General features: G+C 42.3%; 1 protein-coding gene across 1 annotated transcript; it reads left to right on the top strand.

Annotated features, from left to right (window-relative positions):
- Positions 1-2,159: 2,159 nt before the first annotated feature.
- Positions 2,160-24,625, top strand: LOC140381654 (uncharacterized). The gene is made up of 7 exons (XM_072465728.1): positions 2,160-2,340; positions 5,857-5,932; positions 16,127-16,177; positions 18,728-18,900; positions 18,981-19,094; positions 24,073-24,221; positions 24,435-24,625. The coding sequence occupies exons 1-7, from the start codon at positions 2,319-2,321 to the stop codon at positions 24,465-24,467; spliced, it is 618 nt and encodes a 205-aa protein (XP_072321829.1). The 5' UTR covers positions 2,160-2,318; the 3' UTR covers positions 24,468-24,625.
- Positions 24,626-25,264: the final 639 nt, after the last annotated feature.

Here is a 25,264-nt window from a genome sequence, read left to right as displayed (position 1 = left end):
TATCATGTCAAGATACAGTGCTACCTCGGTGAGCACAGCCTGCGATTGGACATCAGGACAAGGCTGAGACAAGGCTGAGGACAGAAAAGGCTGATCAGAGAACTAAAGGATCTGTGGGGACTAAGAGGACGCATCAAGCAAATGTATTTGTTTTTAAATGATAATAAAATAACCAATAACTAAAGAATAATCCTAATGATTGAGTAGCCTGTAGAATTCTACAGGGGTTCAGTAGACAGTTAGATATTTCTGTGGATTTTGTCTGTACATTCAGTGTTTTAAGGGCACAAAGTTACTCTTGATCTGTGACATTAGCAGCTTAACACAATTGTGCAAATGTTTAGTATTGAATAATGCTTTTTTGTTTTGAATAGTGGCGCAAAGGGTCCGCTTAAACAACACTGAAAATGTAAAGAAACCTTTAGCTTACCGGAGATTAAAAACAAATATAACTTACTATATTTTTTTACCATAGCAATAGAGATTAGGATGAATTTAAAGAGCAATATTGTTTGAATTTGTTTTTTGACACACCGATATAGCCTCTACATACTGTATACTCTGCGGACTATCCATTCAAACACAATTTCATCAGCCGTACACTTTCAAACATGTTGCATATATAAAGTATGCAAAATATTCTTGTGCTATAATGTGAAGGTGTCAGCAGCAGCTCATGGTTGATAACTCATTTTCGGCGTTTCTCCTCAGTGGATTTATATTTCAATCTTTAGGAGAGCTCAGCTGTGACTTGGCTTTAAATTACTCTTTTTTGGAAACGCCCGGTGGAGCTGGCTTCAGTGCGTTTGTGTGAAGAAAGACATTGGATCTCACAACATAAAGCTAAAGGTTTCATCTTAAAAAAAACATTTGGACTGAAACCTTCTTACTGCTGTTGCATTTATGTTCATCCCTTGCACACAGTCCAGTCTCTATATTTTTACTCAGGTCAATTTGTCACTTGGCTGAGCTGGAATATGTCAGCTTGAAAAAAGAAATAGCCAGCTCCTGCAATAACATAGCAGAGTGATGATTATTATGATGACTTAGGTATTACTGCTGAAACGGATTATTGATTATTGATAGTTACCTCCTCTTTAGAATTGTCAGTTGGTTGATTGGTTTGTTTGTCCCTTATCTTCCCTTTAATTGTCCCTTATCGGTCAATTAAACAAAACCCCTTGACATGGATCACCTTTCAAGGGGCTCAGGATCGCTCAGCACAGGACACACCTTAAAACCGTTTATAAGTCAAAGAAGTTACTGTATTTAAGGTCAGTTTTAACGTTTTTAACCACATACTTGGTCTCACACCTCACACTATGTTAGAGGTGCACTTGTGCCTTACAGCCAATACTTGAATTATAAATGCTTATTTTCTCACAGGTCCAGGGGGCAGTGTAAAAGCGTCGCACAGCACTTTAAAAACATCTCTATATTGAATAATGCTTGTACAGCTCTTACTCAGTACTTTGTCTCTTATAGCCACATTGCCCACGGGCTTATTCACTACTCTACATGTTAAATTTAAACTTATACCTAAAGGGAGTGCATTTTTTGTAATGTAGTTCCACCAGTTAAAGTTAAGTGCAGTATGAAACATGCTAATAAACATTTTGGACCTGAGTAAAGTCTGGCTCAAGGCCTGGATTAGCCTGTGTTTGCTTTTAAATATGCTAATTAAACCCACATAAAAGAGCCTGGGACAAACAATTAAAACTGGAACAATGATTACTCTGTAATTACAGGCTATGGGAGTATCCGTTTTATTCAAGAGAAATCAAATTAACATATAATCTGTTGGAAACCTTTGTGACCAATTACAGCAATATGCACTTGTTAAATTGCCGCATAATGTGATATAAAACAATATATGCTATAAAACACATGCCTAAAAGTCACTCTCCAAGACAACAAACTGCTAGAGAGTGTTAAGACACTCAAATTATGAGTGCACACAACACACAGTGGTACCAGAGCCTTTAGTCTTGATATATTTCTCATTAAATAATATTTCCCCTTATATGAATTCAGCGAATGGAATTGTCACATTTCTGTTCAGGACCACCGCATCCAGTCATCTCCCACTTCTGAGCCAGTCTTTCTCTTGGTCACCCCTGCCTCATCTGAACATTTGGTTTAGTCCCCTGGAGCTTCTGTTGCTGCTTTTTCAGAGAGTGTGTAGTAGCACAGCTGAATGTCTGCCTCGGCACTCGCACACAGAAGAGTGAAGACGCACCGACAATACAGAGAGAGGAGAGAGTCGTCTGCAGCTACTGTCTTTGCCATCACTTCAGAGATCATTTTGTTTCGTCAACATGACCCTGTTCAGCCCCAGATGTGAGTATGCAGGTTATATTCTTTATGCATGTGGTCCTGGAGGTTTGGATGCACTGATGTGTCTCACTCCCCTCATCAGCCTGACTTCACTCACCAGTCTCTTTCAATACAATACACAATACATTTACATCTGTGTGCTTTTAGAAATACAGACATGAGTTGGCTGAGCAGAGGTTTATCATGTTATTTTATTATAGAGTCTATGCATCAAGTACAGGTCAGTGCGCTCGCCTGACCAAGTTTCTCTATCGATGAAAAACACAAGATTACTTTCATTTTAAACATTTGCATGGGTTTTTACTACACAAAGAAGTTATAGGCCTGAAACAAAATGCACATTACACATTTTTCATGGAGCCTGTTGAAATGCATATTGGTATATTTTTGTCGGGGAATCACAGGAATTTGTGTCCTCTATTTGTCGTTCTGCTGCATAAATTCATCAGATCAGTATCACAGTCATCTTTTTGATTATTGAATTTGTTTTAAAATCAACCCGTTAAGTAGCAATAACTAACAAATGATCGAATGTAATGTTTATAGGATAACATTATTAGGTATTACGTCATCACACAAATCTAGCCTCAGTAAAGATCGGTCTATCAAATTGGAAGACAGTGAGTATGTGAAATGTCAGTCATGTATTGTGTGTGTAGTAAATGCAGTGTCACTATGTCAGCCAATGACAGTTAAGGTACAATTATATACCATATTTTAATTTTTAATTCTCTCAGGTAAAAGGCAAATAGTTTTACCTTACATAAACTAGGCAATAAGGCAAAAATTTAAATGAATATCGCTTAGATCTCAATTTCAGTGTTATCACAATTCTTGTACACTTATTATCTTCATCATGCCTTCAACTAAAGACGTCTGCTTCTTCTGAAAGTTCACACTGATTAGTTAAATCCAGCTGTCACTCACTCAGAGCACTGTGGAGGCTCACCAATTGGAGTGGAAAAAATAAATAATCTGGCTTTGACCAAAGAGAGTCACAATACAGCAATATCATCAAAGCAGCGGATGGTCACAGTTATGAGATCACGATTTGACTTTTTTTCACCCAGCCCTATTGAGGTAACAAAAAGACTTTCAAAATCTGCATATTTAACAGTCTTGTTTGTGCTTTCTCCTGTATCTCACACTCTGAGGCACAGTAAGCCCCTCAGACATCGGCTGGATGTGTTTGACCTTGGCACCTCCTCATTGAAGCCTCCTTAGACAGCTATTATCAACCTCGTCTTTCTTTTTGGCTTTTTCTTCTGGGACACAGCCAATCATGTTCTCCCTGCTGTGATTCACGGACTAATGGCTGTATTCTTTACCCTCAACTCTCTTGATTTTGGAAGTTGAGACAAAGCAGAGTACACTCAGGCCCATGGACCGTTGCAGTTGCAATAAGGCCTATTTTACTTAGATTAAACAAGGAACCAATTTAAATTGGAGAGTATATGGTCAAATAAATATTCCCATCTATGTTTTCATATGGAATAAAACACACTTGTTAAACATCTGTCTATCTATGCAGTACCAGGCTTGGACTGACTCCTTCAGTGTAATCCCTCATTCGTCCATCGTACAAAAAGATTTAGCTGTAGTCATCTTTTCAACAGTAAAACATAAATAAATAAAGGTTCTGATGCATCTTAAAAACCCGCTGTATATGTAGCAACAGAGCATGATCATAAGATACGTTTTCTGTTGGCTGCTAATTGTCAGGGCATAGAGCTTCACAAAGCAGTCTGATTTCCTCCTGAGATCTTCTGATGTTTTGTTCCTGTTGAGCTCGACTGCTATGCTCTGCAGCAGCCTGCCTCCTCTCCCTGTTTTATGGCTCATCATGTGGGATAATACAGACACCACGCTGTGACAATGAACTCATGCACAGTTTCAGACACATTATGTTTTTACCGACCTCTTCCTATTACATTTTATCACCTTTTAAAGCAATATGTTTACTTTTAGTTATTGTTCCGAAATACAAGATCATGACGCGGTCTTGTGTTCATTTATTCTATATCTACTGCACACTACTACACTACTACATCAAGTACATTTTTAAAGCATTCATTTTAATATTAAATGGGAACAATCACCCATGTGGCCTCCTCCACTAACATTAAACTTAAAGATAAGACACGGGATAAGATTATCAAGTCCCACAATGGGTTGCAACACGGGTAAGAACAGCATGTATAGAGGTATGAAATCAGTAAAAATATGATATAACATATATATCATATAACAATAAAAATGTGCAATAAGTGGCTATGACTATGGTTGTGTACAGCAGATTAAATGGCAGACAAAGTGACAAGAGTGAATTGTACCACGGATAATTCACATTAACCTTCGTTACAGCTCACTGGGCAATTTCAACTATTGTCAACGTCCCAGTGCTGTGTGTTAATTTACAAGAATGAAGACCAAAAAGATGTTTCACTGCTATCAACTTTGCAATTACACAGTGTATTTTCAATAGATTTTATTAAGGTTACTGTATTTCAAAGGTTAAGTCTCAATATTGGGTACTTCCTCAGCACTCAGCAGATTGGCCAGAGCGGAGTCAAGCAGCAGGTTCAGACTCTACACTGTCAGAGAATAATCAGTGCAGCGGGAGGTAAAAGCCAGAACACTTGTCCTGTTCTTCACATTCAGAGCCATACGTAATTAATTGTAGCTCGCAGCCATTTGACAGTCGCTCAGTGTGAGTGTATGTGCAGCTGGCCCAGTCACACTCCATTCAGCGCCCATCTGTCCGTGTCAGACCGGCCTCTACTTCGTCCTCTCCTGCTCTTTTACTGCTTTTTAACACACTGTTTTTGAAGAAACAAAGACATCCTGTGTTGGCATTCTCTGTCATCAAGACAACTTAATCAACCTTTTAAGCTTTTGTTTGTTAGTGATCAAGATTATACAATGACATTGGACCATAAATTGCAGGAATCAAAAGGAAAAATGTGTAGCAAAGACAATCAACATGAAAACAAAGAGATTAGCCTTGTCAACTCTAATAGCAAAGCGGCTTGATACAGTATAATTATTGTTACAAAATCAGTGGATGATTTTCAAACGCGAGAAGTTGAGTCAGTGTCTGTCAAAAGTAAAAAAAAAAAAGAACACAAGTGCACAAAGCACAATTTATTTCTATGTCCTCTTGAGAGTAACAAGAGTGATGCGGTCCGATTGTCACAGTGTCGTCAGTCTGCACCCGGCATTATTGAGAGAGACTATTACAAATATTAAAAACAGCTTTTAACGATCAACTTGTGTTTTTTTCTTTTTTTTTTATATATATATATATTTGTAGGCTCAGAAAAATCTATGTAACGTCAATAATTATGCAGATTGTTAGACCTGCAGCGAGCACAACTACTGCAGAATCTCAATGATATAAATGTATAGTGGGCTTAAGCTGGTCTTCTATTTCTGGGGTGTAAATAACTATGAGTCTTGTTTCACAGATTTCCCACCTCAAATCCCGTGAGTCATGCTGTGTATTGAATTTCTTTGCAGACATGAGTGTGAGTGGAGAGCTGAAGTCCAGCCGCTCCAGGGGTGCGAACAAGAGAACCAACGCTGGCACTTACGGGTGAGTTTAACCATCTTCACTCCCCAAAGTCACATTTTCACCCTTTATTTGCAGCAACATTATCACAGTTCATTTTGTTACATTTGTATCTTCACTGGATCTATTAATGAGACAGCAGTGCAGCATCTTCCTAATACAAATACGACAGATGCTCCTCTGGGCGGGTGGATGATTTACCAAAATCTAATTTCTTAAGCCTGACAGCAATTTGTACTTTGGAAATCTTCTCAAATTTGCAAGAACAAACACGCCTTCAGTACAAGACAAATGACAATGCACTAATACATTTTATTCCAGAGAAAATATAATCTCTCTAATACAATCTCAAAAAGCACCTTCCAATTTAAAGTCTGTGTTCGTTCTATTCCGTAATCCAAATTTAAATGAAACATACAGGTACAATGCTGCATCCACCCACAAGGAGATGGGCACCATTTAATTTTAGTCGTTCCAAATTAATGTCACCCAATTTAAAATGCAAAAGGTTGCATGCTTTGAGGCTTCAGTTTGCACAATAATGGATTGAAGATCCAATAATAATCTGTTTTTTAGTGTTTATTTGTGACATTCTCACAGTGACAAATGCATGATCTGAGACTGTGCATAACATCTGCTCCATAACTTATACTTGTACATTGCAGAATCATGCCTGCTTGACTGTATCACAGATCGCCATACTGAGTAAATCTCCCTGTTTCACCTGCCTCTTCCGCTGCTGTTTCTATTTGTGTCTACCTCCAACTCCCGAAGCTTATTCACTCATTCAGGTATAATAACGGCCTGCAGCCATGCATTAATGAGGATATTTCATGCCTCTGCTCCTGTGAGCTCATGCAAACACAAAATGCAAACATGCGACACCTGATCATGAATGTTTCTCCATTCTGACACTTTAGGTCAAAAATAAAATGACTGTTAAATTACTGAGAATGTAATCAGTAAATGTCACTGTATGGTTGTGTATTGACCCTATGCTTCTGCCTTTATACGTACATTACTGCTATAGACACCAAATTCCTTGATATCACTGGCCAGTGTAATACTTAACACCAGTGTTTTTTTTAAATAACTGCAATAGTATTTATTTCTATGTTCAACAAAACCTGCAAGTGAATAGTCTTCTGGAGCATGTAGCAGAAAGTTATTTTTGTTACTCAGCGCTGTCCCTATAAATCCATCCATGGCCCAGTATATCGTAGAAGGCATAATGTTTGGTAGAGAACATTGTTTTTTGTCCAACAACAGAAGGCTTTTGTTTCTGAGTTTCTCCATTGGCCTCCTCCAGCCCTGAAGTCTGAGCCCAGAGCTGGATCAAGCATCACTGCTGGACTATTGTATCAGTTTTACCCTCTCACTCAACAGACCATCAATAAATGAATGAATTTTAATGTAATGTTCAGGTTAGATCAGGCTTTTCCCTAATATATAAAACAATAATTGGACAAACTAAACAAATCAATGATATAGTAATTATGTCTGTACTTATATATGATGTATATGTTCCTTTAAGAATGAGCTTTTCCTGAGCACATTTCACTCTTTGCCCTACTTTGTCAGTCTGAGGTGAGCGGGGTTTGAGGACACTGACCCAACCGTGTTGTGTGCCCAACATCTGCTCTTGTGTTTTTCTTGTGTCACTTCTGTCTCTTTTCCATTGGCTCATTTTTGTAACAGAGTCATATGATCATGAAAAGAGCTTGAATTTGGATGGAAGTGATGCATCTTTCATGTCGACTTGGCGCAGTGTCAGTTAACAAGTTGTGAGCTCCATTGATCAGATAAATCTAAAATATCCCTGCATCCACAATGACTATAGAATGAACTAGTTTGGGGTTAAAGAGCTTTTGACAGCCCCTTCCATGGCCCATTACACTTTGTTGTTATGATACTGCAGTATTTGCTAATGTTACTCATAAATCTGTTGGGTGCACACAAGCAGAGGCTCCCCAGAGGTGACATCAAAAACAGGTTAGAACTGGACTGAACTTCTTTGGATTTTGGAGTTTGAAAGCTGCTTTAGACATCAGTCGACTGATACAGACTTGTGAGAATAATATTGAGGGAATAGATGTTTGTAGCAACACATATACCGTACACACACACACACACACGCACGCACACACGCACGCACACACGCACGCACGCACGCACGCACACACACACACACACACAGACACACACACACACACACACAGACATACACACACACACGCACACACACACACACACACACACACAGACACACACACACACACACACACACAGACATACACACACACACACACACAGACATACACACACACACACACACACACACGCACGCACACACACACGCACGCACGCACACACACACACACACACACACAGACACACACACACACACACACAGACATACACACACACACGCACACACACACACACACACACACAAAGCAACAACAACATAAACAAATCAATGCTAGATACATTAATGCCATACTGCCAGTTACGCAGTGCACCTGTAAGATAACATATATAAACAATGGAACCAATGTAAAACTTGCGCATACATTTGAGAGTATTTCCTTTGTTTGTACATATCAGTGCATTTTCTGTAGTGTGAGCGTTTTGCTTACGTCTGCAAGTTTGCAAAATTGAGTGAAATGAAGTGTAAAGGGATTTAGGTTCTCAAGTAATGTTTTATACACAAAAATCAACGAAGCAAGACTGTGAATGTGAATGGTTCATAATTAATTATAAGCTATAGCGAAAAGTCCCTCATGTTGCCGTCATCAATATCATGTCTATTCACAAGGAGGATCAGGGCCCTGTGGAGGTCTATTCCTCCGTCTTCATGCCTGAGACAGACAGAAACAACATACCTTTTTTGGCATACAGAATGTTTCATCTGGCTCTTAAACATGAACATTATTCACTTGCACCATTTTAAAGCTATATGTTTGTTTGTTTGTTTGTTTGTTTGTTTGTTTGAAATTGATTGTGAGTATTGTCTAAATTGAAGCAGAGTCAATATGAGTATTCCTCTTGGCCCTGGTGGCGGTTGTGCAAAGGTCAATGGATGCACTGCTGGGGAAAGGTCAGTGTGTGGAAGAGAGGAGAATGCAATGATTCCTGGTCTCTGAGTCACATACACCGAGCAGGAAATGGAACAGAGAGCAGAGGGATCATGTCTGCCCTGTTGTAGAAACCGTGTTTGGTGAAGATAAGGTCATGGGTGAACTGCGGTGACACCAATTGCTCTAGGCACACAAGCAAAAAAAGCCAGGACCATGCAGGAGTTCGGTTCTAGTTTATTTCCTGTTGCTCTATATGCATTTGTATATCCATGGTGTGCTGCTGCCTTATCTGTCCCATAGCTTATAGTCACTGTGCTAATGAAGTCATCTCGATGCCCACTGCAGCTGTGGCAGCAAAGGGAGCAGGTGAACAGGGACGAACGAGGAGAGGATTAAAGTCTGATGTAAACAAGGCGCAGACTACAAACAAAGCAGGGATAAGTGTGAAACAACTGGATAAAAGATGCACTAAACCACTAAAATAAAAAAGTGGATAGAGAGAGAGAGAGCGCGAGAGAGAGATGTGTAGGGAGCAGAGGGGAGGAAGCAAGTGAGCACTGCGCTGCGTGTCATTGGCCCCCTGGCGTGAACAATCCATCTCAAATTGATCTTGCAACTCGGCCCAGCAGGGCATTCTAAATCAATCTCAAATTGATCTCTGTGCCATAGGTCGGGAAAACTAGCAGTGGAGCTTATCAGAAATATAGTGGTGCTGGGAGGATCTGACAGGGAAACTTATCACACTGCACAACAGGAAATGGGCTCGGAGCCCCTGGGGCAGTAGGAGGACGCGCCACGACTCAACACACACAACATAAGTCCACAATAACAACAGCATACAGCACAGATACACACATGCTCCAGTGTTCAGCGCAGGCATCCGTCAGACTCGCCTCCAGGCTGCAAGTGAAAATAAAAGTTTGTCCGAGAGCAACGTGTCAATATATTGTGAATGGGACAGGTGAGACTTGAGACCCGGGGCTCCTAATGACTTATACAGCATTTAATGTGTCAGAACGGCTGTGTGAAGGCCTGAGGAAGGACAATCAATAGCAGCTTGGGTTTAGACAGTCAGCTTAGGGAGCAATCTACCTCTGAGGGCCAAAAACATCAAGAGAAGTAATGTTGACCAGTAAATAGTTCTGAAACCTCAAGAAAAGGACAACTTACTGCTGGTGGGTCTCTAAAAATATAACTGGGAAAATGAGGATATGGATTTTTGATTTAGATTTAATAATTGTGTGCAGTTTTAGCCGGAAGTGAATACTGGAAATTTAAGAACAAAAACAGTAGCAGATTTTAATTATATAGTCAAATCGTAGAAAAAGGTTCAGTTGTAATAATCTGGACTACAACTGAACCTTTTTCTACGATGGAACACTCCTGGACGAACGAGGGATTACACCGACATATATAGCCAAATATGAGACATTAAATTAATTAAATGTTGGTGTTGTGATAGTTATTTTTGTTGATGTGATATTTGATTGCAATAGATTTTGAGGCTTTGTTTTTTTCTATCTATGCTGGTAACAAAAGTCACTAAACAAGTTGCTCTGTTAAAATATAAGTTTGCAGAGAATAAGAAATGCATCCAAAAAGTGTTAAGGAGCAGAAAGGCTTTGGTCGTCCCACTTTGGAAAAAGCCTCAGTCAGCAGCACAGGGGGTAATAGGGGGCACCGGACTCAGCTGTGGAGTGTTGAATATGGAGAGATACAAACAGCAGCATGCCCCGGAGCAGCCTAATGTACTGTCCTATAAGAGTGCAGAGCAAACACAAAGCGTGCACATGTGACCACATCACTAAAAGGAAAGGGCACAGTCAGCTGTTTCTGTGGAATTGATCATTATGTTCACTACAGTGCAGATTGGAGCTGATCTCAATGCTCCACTGAATGAAATAGAAGCCAATACAGGATGTGGCAAATTGAAAGGCTGTAGCAATATGGTATAAAAGGGAAATACACAGATAACAACGCTTCAATGTTATGAGGTCATAGCAAAAACACCTGACAGTGTGATATTACTATGTTTATTTCTGTATTTTTGCGAGCAGACTTTGACAGCTCCGTAAAACTTTGCCCTTCATGGGAGAAGATAAAAGACTTTTGGCTGGTAATGCCTCAGTAATTTCAACAGTTCGGGACTTGAGAGTGAAGCGGTGGCTGCAGGATTAATTACAGGCGTAGGATGAATAACCTTTTTAACTGTTCTCATATTGTGTGTGAGCTTGTGATGGGAAATGGGAGAAGAAAGAGCTCTGGTGAGTGTCCGTGTGTCAGCTGTCACCTTACTGTGGCTGTTAGGTATAATTAGTACTACAGTTCCTGATCTCTGGAATTTCCAATTACCCCTCACAGCAAGACCATAAGCTTTAGATTAATGGTGGGCTTGAGCTAGAAGAGCTTCCAGAGAACAGCCTCCAGCACTCATACTATCTAACTTCATTGTTTTGTAATGTTAAAGTATCAAAAGTCCTTTTCTGTTTGTGTTGTTTATAGCAGTGTGCAGATGGCATCAATTCGAGCGGAAGACTTGGACTCATCCCACTGTAAACACTCTAAACTCTGCAGCAGAATTAGGCCAAACTGTAATAAAAACAAATATGTATCTTCAAATAGCATGCGACTTCTGCTTAGACGCCATTTTACCCATTTCCATTGTCACACATGAGGGATTCTAAGCGTTTGATGGCCTTTTCACTTTTCACAGTCAAACTAAAATGTGTAAGCTCTAATTCTTAAACATATTGTGTAGTGACTTTACGACGGGCCTGTGCTGTTTGAATTGAGAAAAAAACATGGCAGGATTTGCATTACATTGCTCCAGTGTGAAAGATTTAGTCAAAAATAAATGATATATAGTTAGTTTGTGAGGCACATCTCAGGATTAAAGGCTGATGTATAAAAGGTGCAGAGTACAACCAAAGCAGGGATATTATAATAGCTATGCCATTACAACCATGTTTCCATGACTAATCTCCGCTGCTAAAAACAGACCAATTCATTCAATGCTTCCAACTCTGACATTCTTCACATGTTACTAATCGGACCCAAACTGTGCCATGTTCACCAGGCTGATCCTCAGAGCCCCCTGTACAAGCCAGGAATGTCCACACCCTGACAGCTGTGGGACAATCCCACTCATGTGGCATAAACCGCATGGTAACATACACTTAAACTGCTGTTTTAAATGATCATTGTTGTATCAAAATCTGTGTAGAGCCTCTTTTGTATCAAAATAGAGTTTGACATTTTAGTATTGTAACAACACTCATTCAGGTATTCATATTGTTAATCCAGTATACATAAATACATCTGCATTGTCAAAGTGAATAAGCTGGTGCTATATTTATTGGTCAATTGGCGACTGCCTGAAGTATAAGTGGACAGGGGCGACACCTTTACCCCTTCCCCGATGTTGTCTGGTCTGGCTTTAGTTTAGTATTGCGTTGATGCATCTGTAGCTCTCCAGCTCTTCTTTATCGATATGAGTTTCTACTTCTCCCGTCGCCAACACATGTTTCAAACCTTAAGAGCCACTGGACGTTCAGGGCGGCTTCCACCACGAGATTTGAATAGACGGAATTGGCAAATTACAAAGACTGCAATTTTGCCATGAGTACCATAATTCCCTCCACGAACAACAAAATAGTCTTATTCTGCATGAAAACAATTCAATTCAATTTATTTTGTAACGCCCAAAATCACAACAGCGGTTGTCTCGGAGGACGACAGTGAAAAGCGAATAAACACTGTTCATAACTAACCCTGTAGAATCAGTGCAAACATGTTCTGAAATACATGTGATTCTTTTATTAGTTTGTTATCCTATTCCAGTCTTTTATCTTTTTAATCTCCTGATGAAATGTGATCTTTGAAGAGACCTATGTTTAAACATCAAATCTAATCGCAATCGCAAAAAATCTCATCTAGATATTTTTCCCAAATGGTGCAGCTCTACGTGTGGGTGCCAATGGCAACCATATTATGTCAATCCAAAAGGAAATGTTCCGAAATGTAAATTTTATATACATTTTTTACAATTTTCATTTTTCATCAGCTCTCTTTTTACAGACAATATACTCAATATTCTACTTTCTTCAAAAACATTCAAATCTACTGTTGCCACATCTATTCATTTTACGGAACCATTTATTTACCTTTTATTCTTTGATGTATGGAGGGTGTAAGTGGAGGAGAACGTGTCCACACTGTGACTATAGCTGCCGTGATATGATGAGCCTGATGATAAGAATTTTAGTTTGTGTAGTATGTAAACAATAGAATAATATGTCTCTCTGCTGAAAAGTAAGGCATTCTGAAATAAACGTAGATGGACCGTGTTTAAATGAAAGGGAAGAGGAGAGTAGATTAGCCGGGCGTCTGTCCTCAGAGACCGTCTGAAGGAAGACAAAGCAGCAGCCTCCTCGTCTTCATCAAAGTCAATCAGCTCTCATCTCAATCAGCACAGCGCACCATTCTTTTTATTCTGCTGCACCACACATTTATCAGCAGGAGGAAAGGGCTTTGGTCCACACTCTCTTAAGATTAAAATACACACACGATACACCAGTTTGACACTCTGACCCATCCATGGTTTTCAGAGTGATGAAAAATTTGCAATTCAGTTCTATTTTATCTTTTCAATGGTGAAAAGTAGGCAAGTCACTATAACACATTTTGAAATGTCATATACTATATATCCAAATATGATGTTATATGATGATATTGAAACTACTTTATGGTTTTTATGTTTCCAGTAAAACCTTTTCTAAAACAAATCTGAATGAAACATGTCATTACGATTTCACACAAAAAACGTTACTTTTTCAACTCTCTAAAGCTCTCATTGTTCTTATTGATCTTATTGTAATACATAAAAATAACAAAAGATTTCACACATGATAAATGTTGAGTCCTAAAAATACAATTACAGCTATAGTTGAAGTCAATATAGAAGGCGAGTGAAAAGTTCTGAAAATGGTGCCATGAAGATGAAAAGCCTGGTGCAATTACAAGGGAATAGGAATGTTGAGTTAGAGAAACATAAAGTGAGGCTGGTTTAAGTCAAACTCGTTTATAAAGTGTGTAGGAATAGAGTAGCTGCTTCAAAATGTAAATGTACTGTGATAAATCATACTATAATATCTGACAACAACATTTGATAATCAACAGATGTGTTTTAGGATGTACAGGCTTATTTTGAATTGGAAACCTCAAAAACTGACCAAAATGCAGGTGATCTGACATGAATAACATTTGAAACAATACATATTTTTGTAGTCAAGTGCGAGAGTGACTGAGAGGCACTGATTCTGTAGTGTTTTTACAGTGGGACTGCCTGTCTGGCTGTAATCATTGTTTGGTGCTTCGGGGGACAAACTCCTGGTGACAGACTGGGGAAATCATTTTGAGAGCAGTACAAAAGACCACAGCAGTCATCGTTTATCACTGGACTCAAAGTGTTGAAGTAGGCAACAAACACTGTCACACAGGATGACTGTTTGATCAATTGTTGGCCAAAATTAAAAGACACTTGCCAATTCCATAAATCAATGTGATACACACACTTTGTAATGATTTATTGCCAGCCATGTCTAATGCATTACCTTAGCACTAAAGTAATTATGATAAAGAATTAAATATACTTTCAGCCCTTCTCTTCTCTCTCTGTCACACAAATGTATTACATCCTTTAGTCTCACTAATTTATCCTAAAGCCACATTAAAGAAGTTGTTTTTGTCAAATTGAAACATAATATCAGTCTCACCTTCTTCAGCTCAACTAATTACATCTGACATAGTAATTTTTAAATACTGTGAACTAAAACAATTGCTTTGTAAGTGGTTTACTGAATGGAGAGAATGTATTGAGAATGAAAACATGCAAAAAATATCAATAACAGCAATAACGAACGTAATAGAATAGACCAACATTAACTTAACTATGGTCCACAGTGGCAGAGTGGTTAGCACTACCTCTCGACTAGGGTACCTCCTAGTGTTAACTTTCAGGCGTCGTCTGACTGTAAGACTGCATCAGAATTCAAAATACACATTAAAGATTGTTCTGCATGTCAGTCTCATATTCCTTTGACTATTAAGGCATTGGCTCTTTAGCCTCCAACCATCAAAAACCTGTAATAATGAGAAGCAGAAGCTGGGATTGCTACAAGGTGTGAATTCCGGTGCATTTTCTAACTGAATTCAGCAGTATTTATCCCAAACAGCATCCAAAATCACCATTTACGAGTTTCCCACTTAACCTGAAATTAATTAAAAAACAAAAACAAACAAAAACATATCTTGTTTACCAAAGAGGACAGACCTAAACATGATTGAGAACAAAGTTGTGTAATCTTTGTAATCTACTGTTCTTTAACAATAAACTAGTTAAAGAACACAAGATGACATGTCCCAAAGTAAACATTGCTTGATTTGACATTATGCCACATAAATGATGATATTCTTAGACAAATCCAAACTGTAGTTTTATATGCACTACAATATTGGACCATAGATGTTGAGTTACAGTTCAATTTTCACCCCACCACTAAAATATTCAACTGCTTTAACGTCCCACTTTTGTTGAATTCATGTCGATTCCAGTTAAATCCACAATCAAGTGTGTTTGATAATATACACATATACTTAGTCCATTTTATATTTACATGACATGGAGTGAGTCAGAAGCAACAAACAGGACACTGTGTAAATCATGGGGATCATTGTTGCTTGTGTGCTGGATAAAAGAGGAACGCAGAGGTCTGGGCTGGTCACACACTGATTTGACCCCAGCTCACAGTCATCACTCTAGGCTGACTTCATCCAGTCTTTCTGCTCCAGCATCAGTCACTTTTCACTGGAAGTAAAAGGTGCTGCCTTAAACCCAGAGTTCCGAACGTCTCAATGGGCAATTCATGGGGCATATTCACTCCGGCAGCCACATTGCGACTTGTATGCACTTTCCAACTTGAGCGCTGCAGCAGAACAAATCCTGTGTCTTCTTCCAGCTGGCTGACACTCATCAGCTCAGTATTTTTTCCAGATAAAGAGATTATGTCATATGACGCGGGTCTGCACATAACACACGTTTACTCACAACCTTTACAGACTCTTTGTGCTTCTCCTGCAGATCTGACGCAGACCTGGACTATGACAGCTATCATGATGATTACTATGACAGGTGAGACAGCCAGTGTTACTGTACAATGACTGGCAGTTTACACACCTAAGAGGGAGTCCAAGCATTACAAAGAGATGGCTGGTGTCACATAGTACCCTGCCAGCATTGCATTGGTGATATTTAGTCTTTATATGGATGCGTCAGATGCAGCCGTCTTCATTTGTCTAGGTTGAGACTGGCACAGACCAAATTTCTAATGGCATGGGGAAGAATAAGACCATTTGACCCAAATTGTAGAATCAAAAAAATAACAAAACCAACTTGTCAATTGTGCTGTAACTGCATGTGATTATTTGTATTATTCAGCTGTAATTTATTTTTGTTTCAAGTTTCTTTAATGAAAGGCATAAACTAAATGTGTCTATTGTCTTTATAGTTATAATGTGAGTGTTTGCATGTTTTTCACTGATTTGCACATGTATAGACGATTTTGTGGTTTTGTTTTGTTTTTTGAGAGTCAATAAGTGGGAAAGAGGGAAGCGACTTTGCACTATCTTTTTATGAATAAGAGAGAAAGTGACTAGACTCGCTATAACGTCTCGAGTTGACAGATCCGCTTTGTGTGCACACTCTAATCCATAGGGACAACAAACACACACGTTTCCCTATAATCCCTGTCGTCTACCGTCGTCTCTCGTTGTCTGAGCTTCGGTTTATGAGATGACACTTCAAAGCTGGCATAGCAACACATTGTCTATCTGCTGCAAATGATGCTAAGGTACTTTAAACTCCCATAAGTCTTTGGCTTCTCTGTCCTAACACATGGACAATGCTCAAAGCCTTTAATCTCACACACTTAGGGGGCTAATGCACTTCAGCCATATGTGACATTGGGACGCTCCTTTTTAAACAGTGCCAAAGGTTTCATGTAAATTCTTTAACCCATTACATGGACACAGAGACAAGGCAACCTGGAGAAATCTACCAGTAAATCTGCCTCACGCCTTCATTTGTAGTTGGCTCATTTTACAGACACACAAATCACAACAGCTGGGGACCCAACTTAAGAGCAAAGGAAAGTAGCAATTATACAAGTGATGAGAAATAATAATAATGGCACTGTATGGTTAAACATAAATAAAGTTGCAGCATACCTAGTCCAACATAAACATCTCGCCCAAAGTTGTTCAAATTTTTCCGTGTTCAGGTCAAGTCCTAAGGTTTTTTTCTCCATACGTCTAATGTCTGTTATAATGTCAGTCCAGTCCTTGATTTTCGGGGGGGGGGCAAAATTATATTCCAAAGGTATTCATCTATTGTGTCCATGACAGGGGTTTTACATAGTTCTGAAATCTAATGGGATGATGATGTCAAATACAGTCTGGAACTTCTTGTTGATTTCCATCCAATATTATTGAGCAACAGGACAGGCCCAAAACACGTGGTAGTGGTTTGCCTCCGGGCTGCCACAGTTTCTCCAACAGTCAGTATTTCCCTGTGAGTAATGGCCACTTTGACATGGTGTTATGAAATAACATGACACATTTTCCCAACAAAATTCCCTCCAAATGTGTGATTCTCCACTGGGATTTACAAACAACTTCCCACTCCTCGTCCGTCAGAACAAAATTACCTTCTAGTTTTTGATATATTCAGTAGAACCTGGCTGTCTAGGTTAATAATGCATTGATATAGTTTAGATATTGTTCCTCTTGTAAGTTATTTATAGGCCTGTCAATCAGAGGGTTATAATGGTAGTTGCTTTGGTTATTTTTTTGGTTATAGCATCTCCTTATTTGTAAATACCTTTCTTTCAACATATCAAAGTTTTTCATTTTATCATCTTTTACAGTCTGGTGAAAGGCTTTTATAACTATTGTAATCCAGGCCTTGAATCCCAGAACACCGAATATTTTAAAGTTTTTTAAGCAAGGTAGAAAAGATTCCCAAATAAAGGAACATTGAGCACATACAATTGGGCTACCAACATGTACTGCTGGGACTGTTGGCAAAAACAGGGGACACGTTTTTGAAACAGCTTAGAAGTGATTCCTTTGTGGTTTTCCATTTTAATTATTTTCATTCGATGACAAAACACTGCCTTTTGTCATAATCTAATCTTTAGAGCTGTTTCACGATTTATGAAAAGTAATTGCCAGTTACAATGCTGAGCAGTTGGCACACTGCAGTGAAATCACTTGCTTTCATTCACAATATCATGTATGGTATGTGTGTAAGTACTATAGAGTTGGACTGATACAGCCACGGTCAGCAGCACCACCAGACTAGAGGGAGCTATTGATTGGTCCTGACAGAAGCAATTACATTCAGTGATGGATAAAGACATGGAGCTGTCCACTGGGAGGGGCAAATGTAAAAAATAGAGTCAATCTGGAAAAAAAAATTAAGTATACATATTTCTAATGGCTTTTTTCTTAGGTGACATACTTTCACCTAAGAAAAAAAGGCCGTTAGAAATATGTATACTTTTTTATGACCTTTTTTTTAATAGCATGTTCTATTCTCATGTAAATATTGTTTGTAACAGTTTGTTTATTGCTCTATTCAAACACATTCTGATTTTGTATTTGTTTGAAATGTTCTCTCTAGAGTGTATGACACCCAGCTTGTCCCGGCCTCCTTGTCTCCCGTGGGTCAGTCCAGGGTCAGTCCAGCTAAACGTCCACGCTCCTCCTGCTACTCCTCCAGACACAGACACAGTCGGGACAGAAGCCACTCCAAATGCGCCAAACCTCATTCTTCAAGCACAAACACAGCCAAGTGTGAGTCTGGCGGTAAAGCCATAAACAGTTTCCAGACATAACACTAGCTGCCCTAACAATGCTCCTCTGATGTGCTGCAGTGGGCATGGAGGAGCTGCAGGTGATAAAGAAGGAGCTGACTCTGATAAAGACACAGATCGATGGGCTGCTCGACAGTCTCGACAGGATGGACACACAGAGGACTGAGCACAAAGGTGAGCCGCTCATTTATGAAGACAGTCCAGGCCTCAGGATATGGGATTGGCTGATAGATAATCTATAAACGCTTCAAAAATATTTTTAAAAGGGCTCAGGCAAAATGGCAGTTTTGTTTAGCAGCCAACCATCTCCATATTAATAAAATTAATTTTCTCCAATATATTGTCATTTTCAACTTAATGATATTCTATTTCATTTTATCATGTACTTCTGAAAAATGCCTGTTACATTGATATTCATAGTATCAATACTTGCTCAAAAAAGGATCTAGTTTAGATCCCAGTTTTAACATTGATTAAAACTTATTGAGTATTTATTTGCTCCTCCTTGAACCGACACCTTAACGTGGTGGAGGGGTTTGAGTGCCCGAATGATCCCGGGAGCTATGTTGTCGGGGGCTTCATGCCCCTGGTAGGGTCTCCCAAGGCAAACAGGTCCTAGGTGACGGGTCAGACAAAGATCGGTTCAGAAGCCTCTTATGACGACGACACAATCAAGGCAGTTCACGTCGCCCGGATCGGCGTCACCGGGGCCCCATCCTGGAGCCAGGCCTGGGATGGGTGCTCCATGGCGAGCGCCTGGTGGCCGGGTCTTACCCCACGGGGCCCGGCCGGGCACAGCCCGAAAGAGCGACGTGGGGCCGCCCTCCCGTGGGCCCACCACCCGCAGGAGGATCCATAAGGGGCCGGTGCAGAGAGATCTGGGCGGCAGTCGATGGCAGGGGCCTCGGCGACCAGATCTCCAGACACAGAGACTAACTCTGGGGACATGGAATGTCACCTCGCTGGGGGGGAAAGAGCCTGAGCTTGTGCGGGAGGTTGAGCGATACCGACTAGATATAGTCGGCCTCACCTCCACGCACAGTTTGGGCTCTGGAACCCATCTCCTCGAGAGGGGCTGGACGCTCCACTTCTCTGGTGTTGCCCGCGGGGAGAGGCGGCGGGCTGGTGTGGGCTTGCTGATAGCCCCTCAGCTCAGCCGCCACGTGTTGGAGTTTACCCCGGTGAACGAGAGGGTCGCGTCCCTCCGCCTTCGGGTGGGGGACAGGTCTCTCACTGTTGTGGCGGCCTACGGGCCGAACAGCAGTGCAGAGTACCCGGCCTTCTTGGAGTCCTTGGGAGGGGTACTGGACAGTGCACCGACCGGGGACTCCGTTGTTCTACTGGGGGACTTCAACGCCCACGTGGGCAATGACAGTGACACCTGGAGAGGGGTGATCGGGAAGAACGGCTTCCCCGATCTGAACCCGAGCGGTGTTCAGTTATTGGACTTCTGTGCTAGCCACGGATTGTCCATAACGAACACCATGTTCAAGCACAAGGGTGTCCATCAGTGCACGTGGCACCAGGACACCCTAGGCCGGAGGTCAATGATCGACTTTGTTGTCGTGTCATCAGACCTCCGGCCGCGTGTCTTGGACACTCGGGTGAAGAGAGGGGCAGAGTTGTCAACCGATCACCACCTGGTGGTGAGTTGGATCCGCTGGCGGAGGAGGAAGCCGGACAGACTTGGCAGACCCAAGCGCATTGTGAGGGTCTGTTGGGAACGTCTAGTGGAGCCCTCTGTCAGTAGGGTATTCAACTCGCACCTCCGGGAGAGCTTCTCCCATGTCCCGGGGGAGGCTGGGGACATTGAGTCCGAGTGGACCATGTTCTCCGCCTCCATTGTTGATGCGGCTGCTCGGAGCTGTGGTCGCAAGGTCTCCGGTGCCTGTCGTGGCGGCAACCCCCGAACCCGGTGGTGGACACCGGAAGTAAGGGATGCCGTCAGACTGAAGAAGGAGGCCTATCAGGCCACTCTGGCTTGTAGGTCTCCGGAGGTCATCGACGGGTATCGGCAGGCCAAGCGAGCCGCGGCTCGTGCTGTCGCAGAGGCAAAAACCCGGGCCTGGGAGGAGTTCGGGGAGGCCATGGAGGAGGACTATCGGTCGGCACCAAAGAAATTCTGGCAAACCGTCCGGCGCCTCAGGAAGGGGAAGCAGTGTCTCACAAACACCGTTTACGGTGCAGGTGGAGGCCTGCTGACCTCGACTGGGGATGTCGTCGGACGGTGGAAGGAATACTTTGAGGATCTCCTTAATCCCTCAGTCACGTCTTCCGAAGAGGAAGTAGAGACCGGGGACTCGGAGGCTGGCTCATCCATCACCCAAGCTGAAGTCACTGAGGTTGTTCGCAAACTCCTCGGTGGCAGGGCTCCGGGGGTGGATGAGATCCGCCCTGAGTACCTAAAGTATCTGGATGTTGTAGGACTGTCTTGGTTGACACGTCTCTGCAACATCGCGTGGCGTTCGGGGACCGTGCCTCTGGACTGGCAGACCGGGGTGGTGGTCCCTCTATTTAAGAAGGGGGACCGGAGGGTGTGTTCCAACTACAGAGGGATCACACTCCTCAGCCTCCCGGGTAAGGTCTATTCCAAGGTACTGGAGAGGAGAATCCGACCGATAGTCGAACCTCGGATTCAGGAGGAGCAGAGTGGTTTTCGTCCCGGTCGTGGAACACTGGACCAGCTCTATACCCTCCATCGGGTGCTCGAGGGTTCATGGGAGTTTGCCCAACCAGTCCACATGTGCTTTGTGGATCTGGAGAAGGCTTTCGACCGTGTCCCTCGGGGTGTCCTTTGGGGGGTGCTCCGGGAGTACGGGGTCCGGGGCCCTTTGCTCAGGGCTGTCCGGTCCCTGTATGACCGGAGCAGGAGCTGTGTTCGCATTGCCGGCAGTAAGTCAGACCTGTTCCCAGTGCATGTTGGACTCCGCCAGGGCTGCCCTGTGTCACCGGTTCTGTTCATAATTTTTATGGACAGAATTTCTAGGCGCAGTCAGGGGTTGGAGGGGGTCCGGTTTGGGGACCACAGGATCTCATCTCTGCTGTTTGCAGACGATGTTGTCCTGATGGCTCCATCAAACCCGGACCTGCAACATGCACTGGGACGGTTTGCAGCCGAGTGTGAAGCGGCTGGGATGAGAATCAGCACCTCCAAATCCGAGGCCATGGTTCTCGACCGGAAAAAGGTGGCTTGCCCTCTCCAGGTGGGTGGGGTGTCCTTGCCCCAAGTGGAGGAGTTCAAGTATCTCGGGGTCTTGTTCACGAGTGAGGGAAGGATGGAGCGTGAGATCGACAGGCGGATCGGTGCAGCGGCTGCAGTGATGCAGTCGCTGCATCGGACCGTTGTGGTAAAGAGGGAGCTGAGCCGAAAGGCAAAGCTCTCTATTTACCGGTCGGTCTACGTTCCTACCCTCACCTATGGTCATGAGCTTTGGGTAGTGACCGAAAGAACAAGATCGCGGATACAAGCGGTCGAAATGAGTTTCCTCCGCCGTGTGGCTGGGCGCTCCCTTAGAGATAAGGTGAGGAGCTCGGCCACACGGGGGGAGCTCGGAGTAGAGCCGCTGCTCCTCCACGTTGAGAGGAGCCAGCTGAGGTGGCTCGGGCATCTGTTCCGGATGCCTCCTGGGCGCCTCCCTCGGGAGGTGTTTCAGGCATGTCCCACCGGGAAGAGGCCCCGGGGAAGACCCAGGACACGCTGGAGAGACTATGTCTCTCGGCTGGCCTGGGAACGCCTCGGGATCCCCCCGGAGGAGTTAGAGGAAGTGTCTGGGGAGAAGGAAGTCTGGGAGTCCCTGCTCAGACTGCTGCCCCCGCGACCCGGCCCCGGATAAAGCGGCAGAAGATGGATGGATGGATGGAGTATTTATTTGTTGACAATTTTACTGAAGATGGCACTGCCAAGTCTCTGTGCCACACACAGACAGCTGTGCCACACACATACAGCTGTGCCACACACAGACCGCTGTGCCACACATAGACAGCTGTGCCACACACAAACCGCTGTGCCACACACATACAGCTGTGCCACACACAGACCGCTGTGCCACACACATACAGCTGTGCCACACACAGACCGCTGTGCCACACACAGACCGCTGTGCCACACACATACAGCTGTGCCACACACAGACCGCTGTGCCACACACAGACCGCTGTGCCACACACAGACCGCTGTGCCACACACATACAGCTGTGCCACACACATACTGCTGTGCCACACACAGACAGCTGTGCCACAGACAGACAGCTGTGCCACACACAGACCGCTGTGCCACACACATACAGCTGTGCCACACACATACTGCTGTGCCACAGACAGACAGCTGTGCCACACACAGACCGCTGTGCCACACACAGACCGCTGTGCCACAGATAGACAGCTGTGCCACACACAGACCGCTGTGCCACACACAGACCGCTGTGCCACACACATACAGCTGTGCCACACACAGACCGCTGTGCCACACACAGACCGCTGTGCCACACAGACCGCTGTGCCACACAGACAGCTGTGCCACAGAGCCTCAAAGCACAGGAATCTGCAGCCCTCTTGTGGACATTGACCAGTAGTGCAGCTGCAGTGCAGTACAGTCCTCTGAGGACTACCATAGAGTGCAGTCTGCACATAATTAAACAAGGTCCAGTTAACATGATGTATTTGTTGCTCAAAAATGCACTAAGATGTGTTGGTTTTTCATAGCTCTGCAGTCATCTTGTGATAGTTTGGGTCCCATGTCTGTGAACATCCTCCTTTCCCTCTCATGTCTTTCACTCATTCTGTCACTCCCTCATGTCGGTGAAATAAAATCAAAGCACCAAAGTACATCCCTGACATGTTAGCTCCATATGAACCATCTCAATTCTGAAAACCTATGCAGGCTAATGATCAATGTCAGGACTAACCATGGGTAATTAGCATTTTAAATTTATGAAACTGAAATCTGGAACAATTTTTCTTTCTATGTGAGACAGTCCTCAGACAGTGTTCAAAACCAGGCTCAAAACTTTCTTGTTCTTCCTTAAATGCAACCACACATGGTGACCCAAGTCCTCCTCTATAAATAAAGTGCAGATTTAACATTTTAATTTCAAACTCTCTCCAGTCTGCTTGTCCGTAAAACTTGCCACATCTGTTGTGTGCTGTGTGCAGGGTCTCCCCAGAGAGAGGACAGTCCAGCTGGCTCTCAGTACTCTCCATCAGCCAGCAGCCCAGAACACTCCCGCTCCTCACTGTCCCCTCCCTACCGCCACCGAATCCACAGGGAGAGTCCCAAGCTGGAGACAGATGGCCACCACACAGTACGCATTTAACACACTGATTGTGGTTATAATTGTATCTTTTTATTAAATCTGACCTACTTAGGATTTAATCAAAAGAGATAAACTGTGTTATGAGCATGAGGCATAAAGCATATAACTGTTTACTTTTCCCCCAAAGTCAGTTAGTTTGCATGTGACCTGTGACTAAATGGCATGGCTAAATGGCTTTCGTTGTCCACTCTGATGTTCCAGGTGTTCAGTCATAACACTGAGGAGGAAATATGAACATACGTAAGAGAAGCTGTACATTGAGGGTCATGGATCAAGTGCCAAACATCGAGGACGAGAACCTCTGTATCATCTGACAAAAGTTCTTAACTGTATCAACAAAGACAATGCATATTATGTTTACAGCTTGACTGTACACCTCCTCAAAAAATATTTTTTTCATTAAATAACCTTTTGATTTCCTGTTATTCCTGTGTAATTGCAGAACTGAGACGCCCCACTTCTTCATTGTAGCATTTCACAACACTATTTTATTTCTGTAAAATGGCAAGGCACCTTATGAACCCTTTGAACGTAACTATGACCCGGAGTCGAGACGTTTTGAATACTTCAATATAAAACAGTGCATAGATAGGACAATACAACACTGACTGTACAAAGAACTGTTTTAGGTAAGGTAAGAGTTAATTTGCCATTTCCTCTTCAAGCTATCATAGTCATCAGTTGTCATGGCATTATCAATCATAAACAAACAGGGTTGTCAAGAAAATGTTTACCCAGATAAACAATACTAAAACTCCAATCGGATTATCAATACTGAGACAATATTTGAATATTTGTTCTGAATAGCTAGTTTGAATCTATATTGGAACTGATATGTGCTCATATTAATTACAAACAAAAAGAGTTTTTAAATGATCATGGTATCAAAAACATCTTTCTCTTAATAATGAAATTGTATTAAGAATTTAAGCATCATGAACAACAACAAATGAAGCAACAGTGTAAAACGTAAAACAAAAGTCATATCCAACACACACACACCAATCACCGCATGCTAACTTTTTAATGCA

The sequence above is a fragment of the Eucyclogobius newberryi genome, unplaced genomic scaffold (assembly GCF_026437365.1).
Source record: "Eucyclogobius newberryi isolate DKJ021-1_F unplaced genomic scaffold, fEucNew1.0.hap1 SCAF_5, whole genome shotgun sequence".
NCBI classification, from domain to species: Eukaryota; Metazoa; Chordata; class Actinopteri; order Gobiiformes; family Gobiidae; genus Eucyclogobius; species Eucyclogobius newberryi.
Note: the sequence above shows the minus strand (reverse complement) of the source record. Positions and strands in the feature narration are given on the sequence as shown.

Excerpts from the sequence above, each read along its gene's own strand:
- LOC140381654 (XM_072465728.1), top strand. The coding sequence starts at position 2,319 with ATGACCCTGTTCAGCCCCAGAT. Across the intron at positions 19,095-24,072 it reads ACAGAGGACTGAGCACAAAG|GGTCTCCCCAGAGAGAGGAC; the intron begins GTGAGCCGCTCA and ends TGCTGTGTGCAG. Across the intron at positions 24,222-24,434 it reads AGACAGATGGCCACCACACA|GTGTTCAGTCATAACACTGA; the intron begins GTACGCATTTAA and ends CTGATGTTCCAG.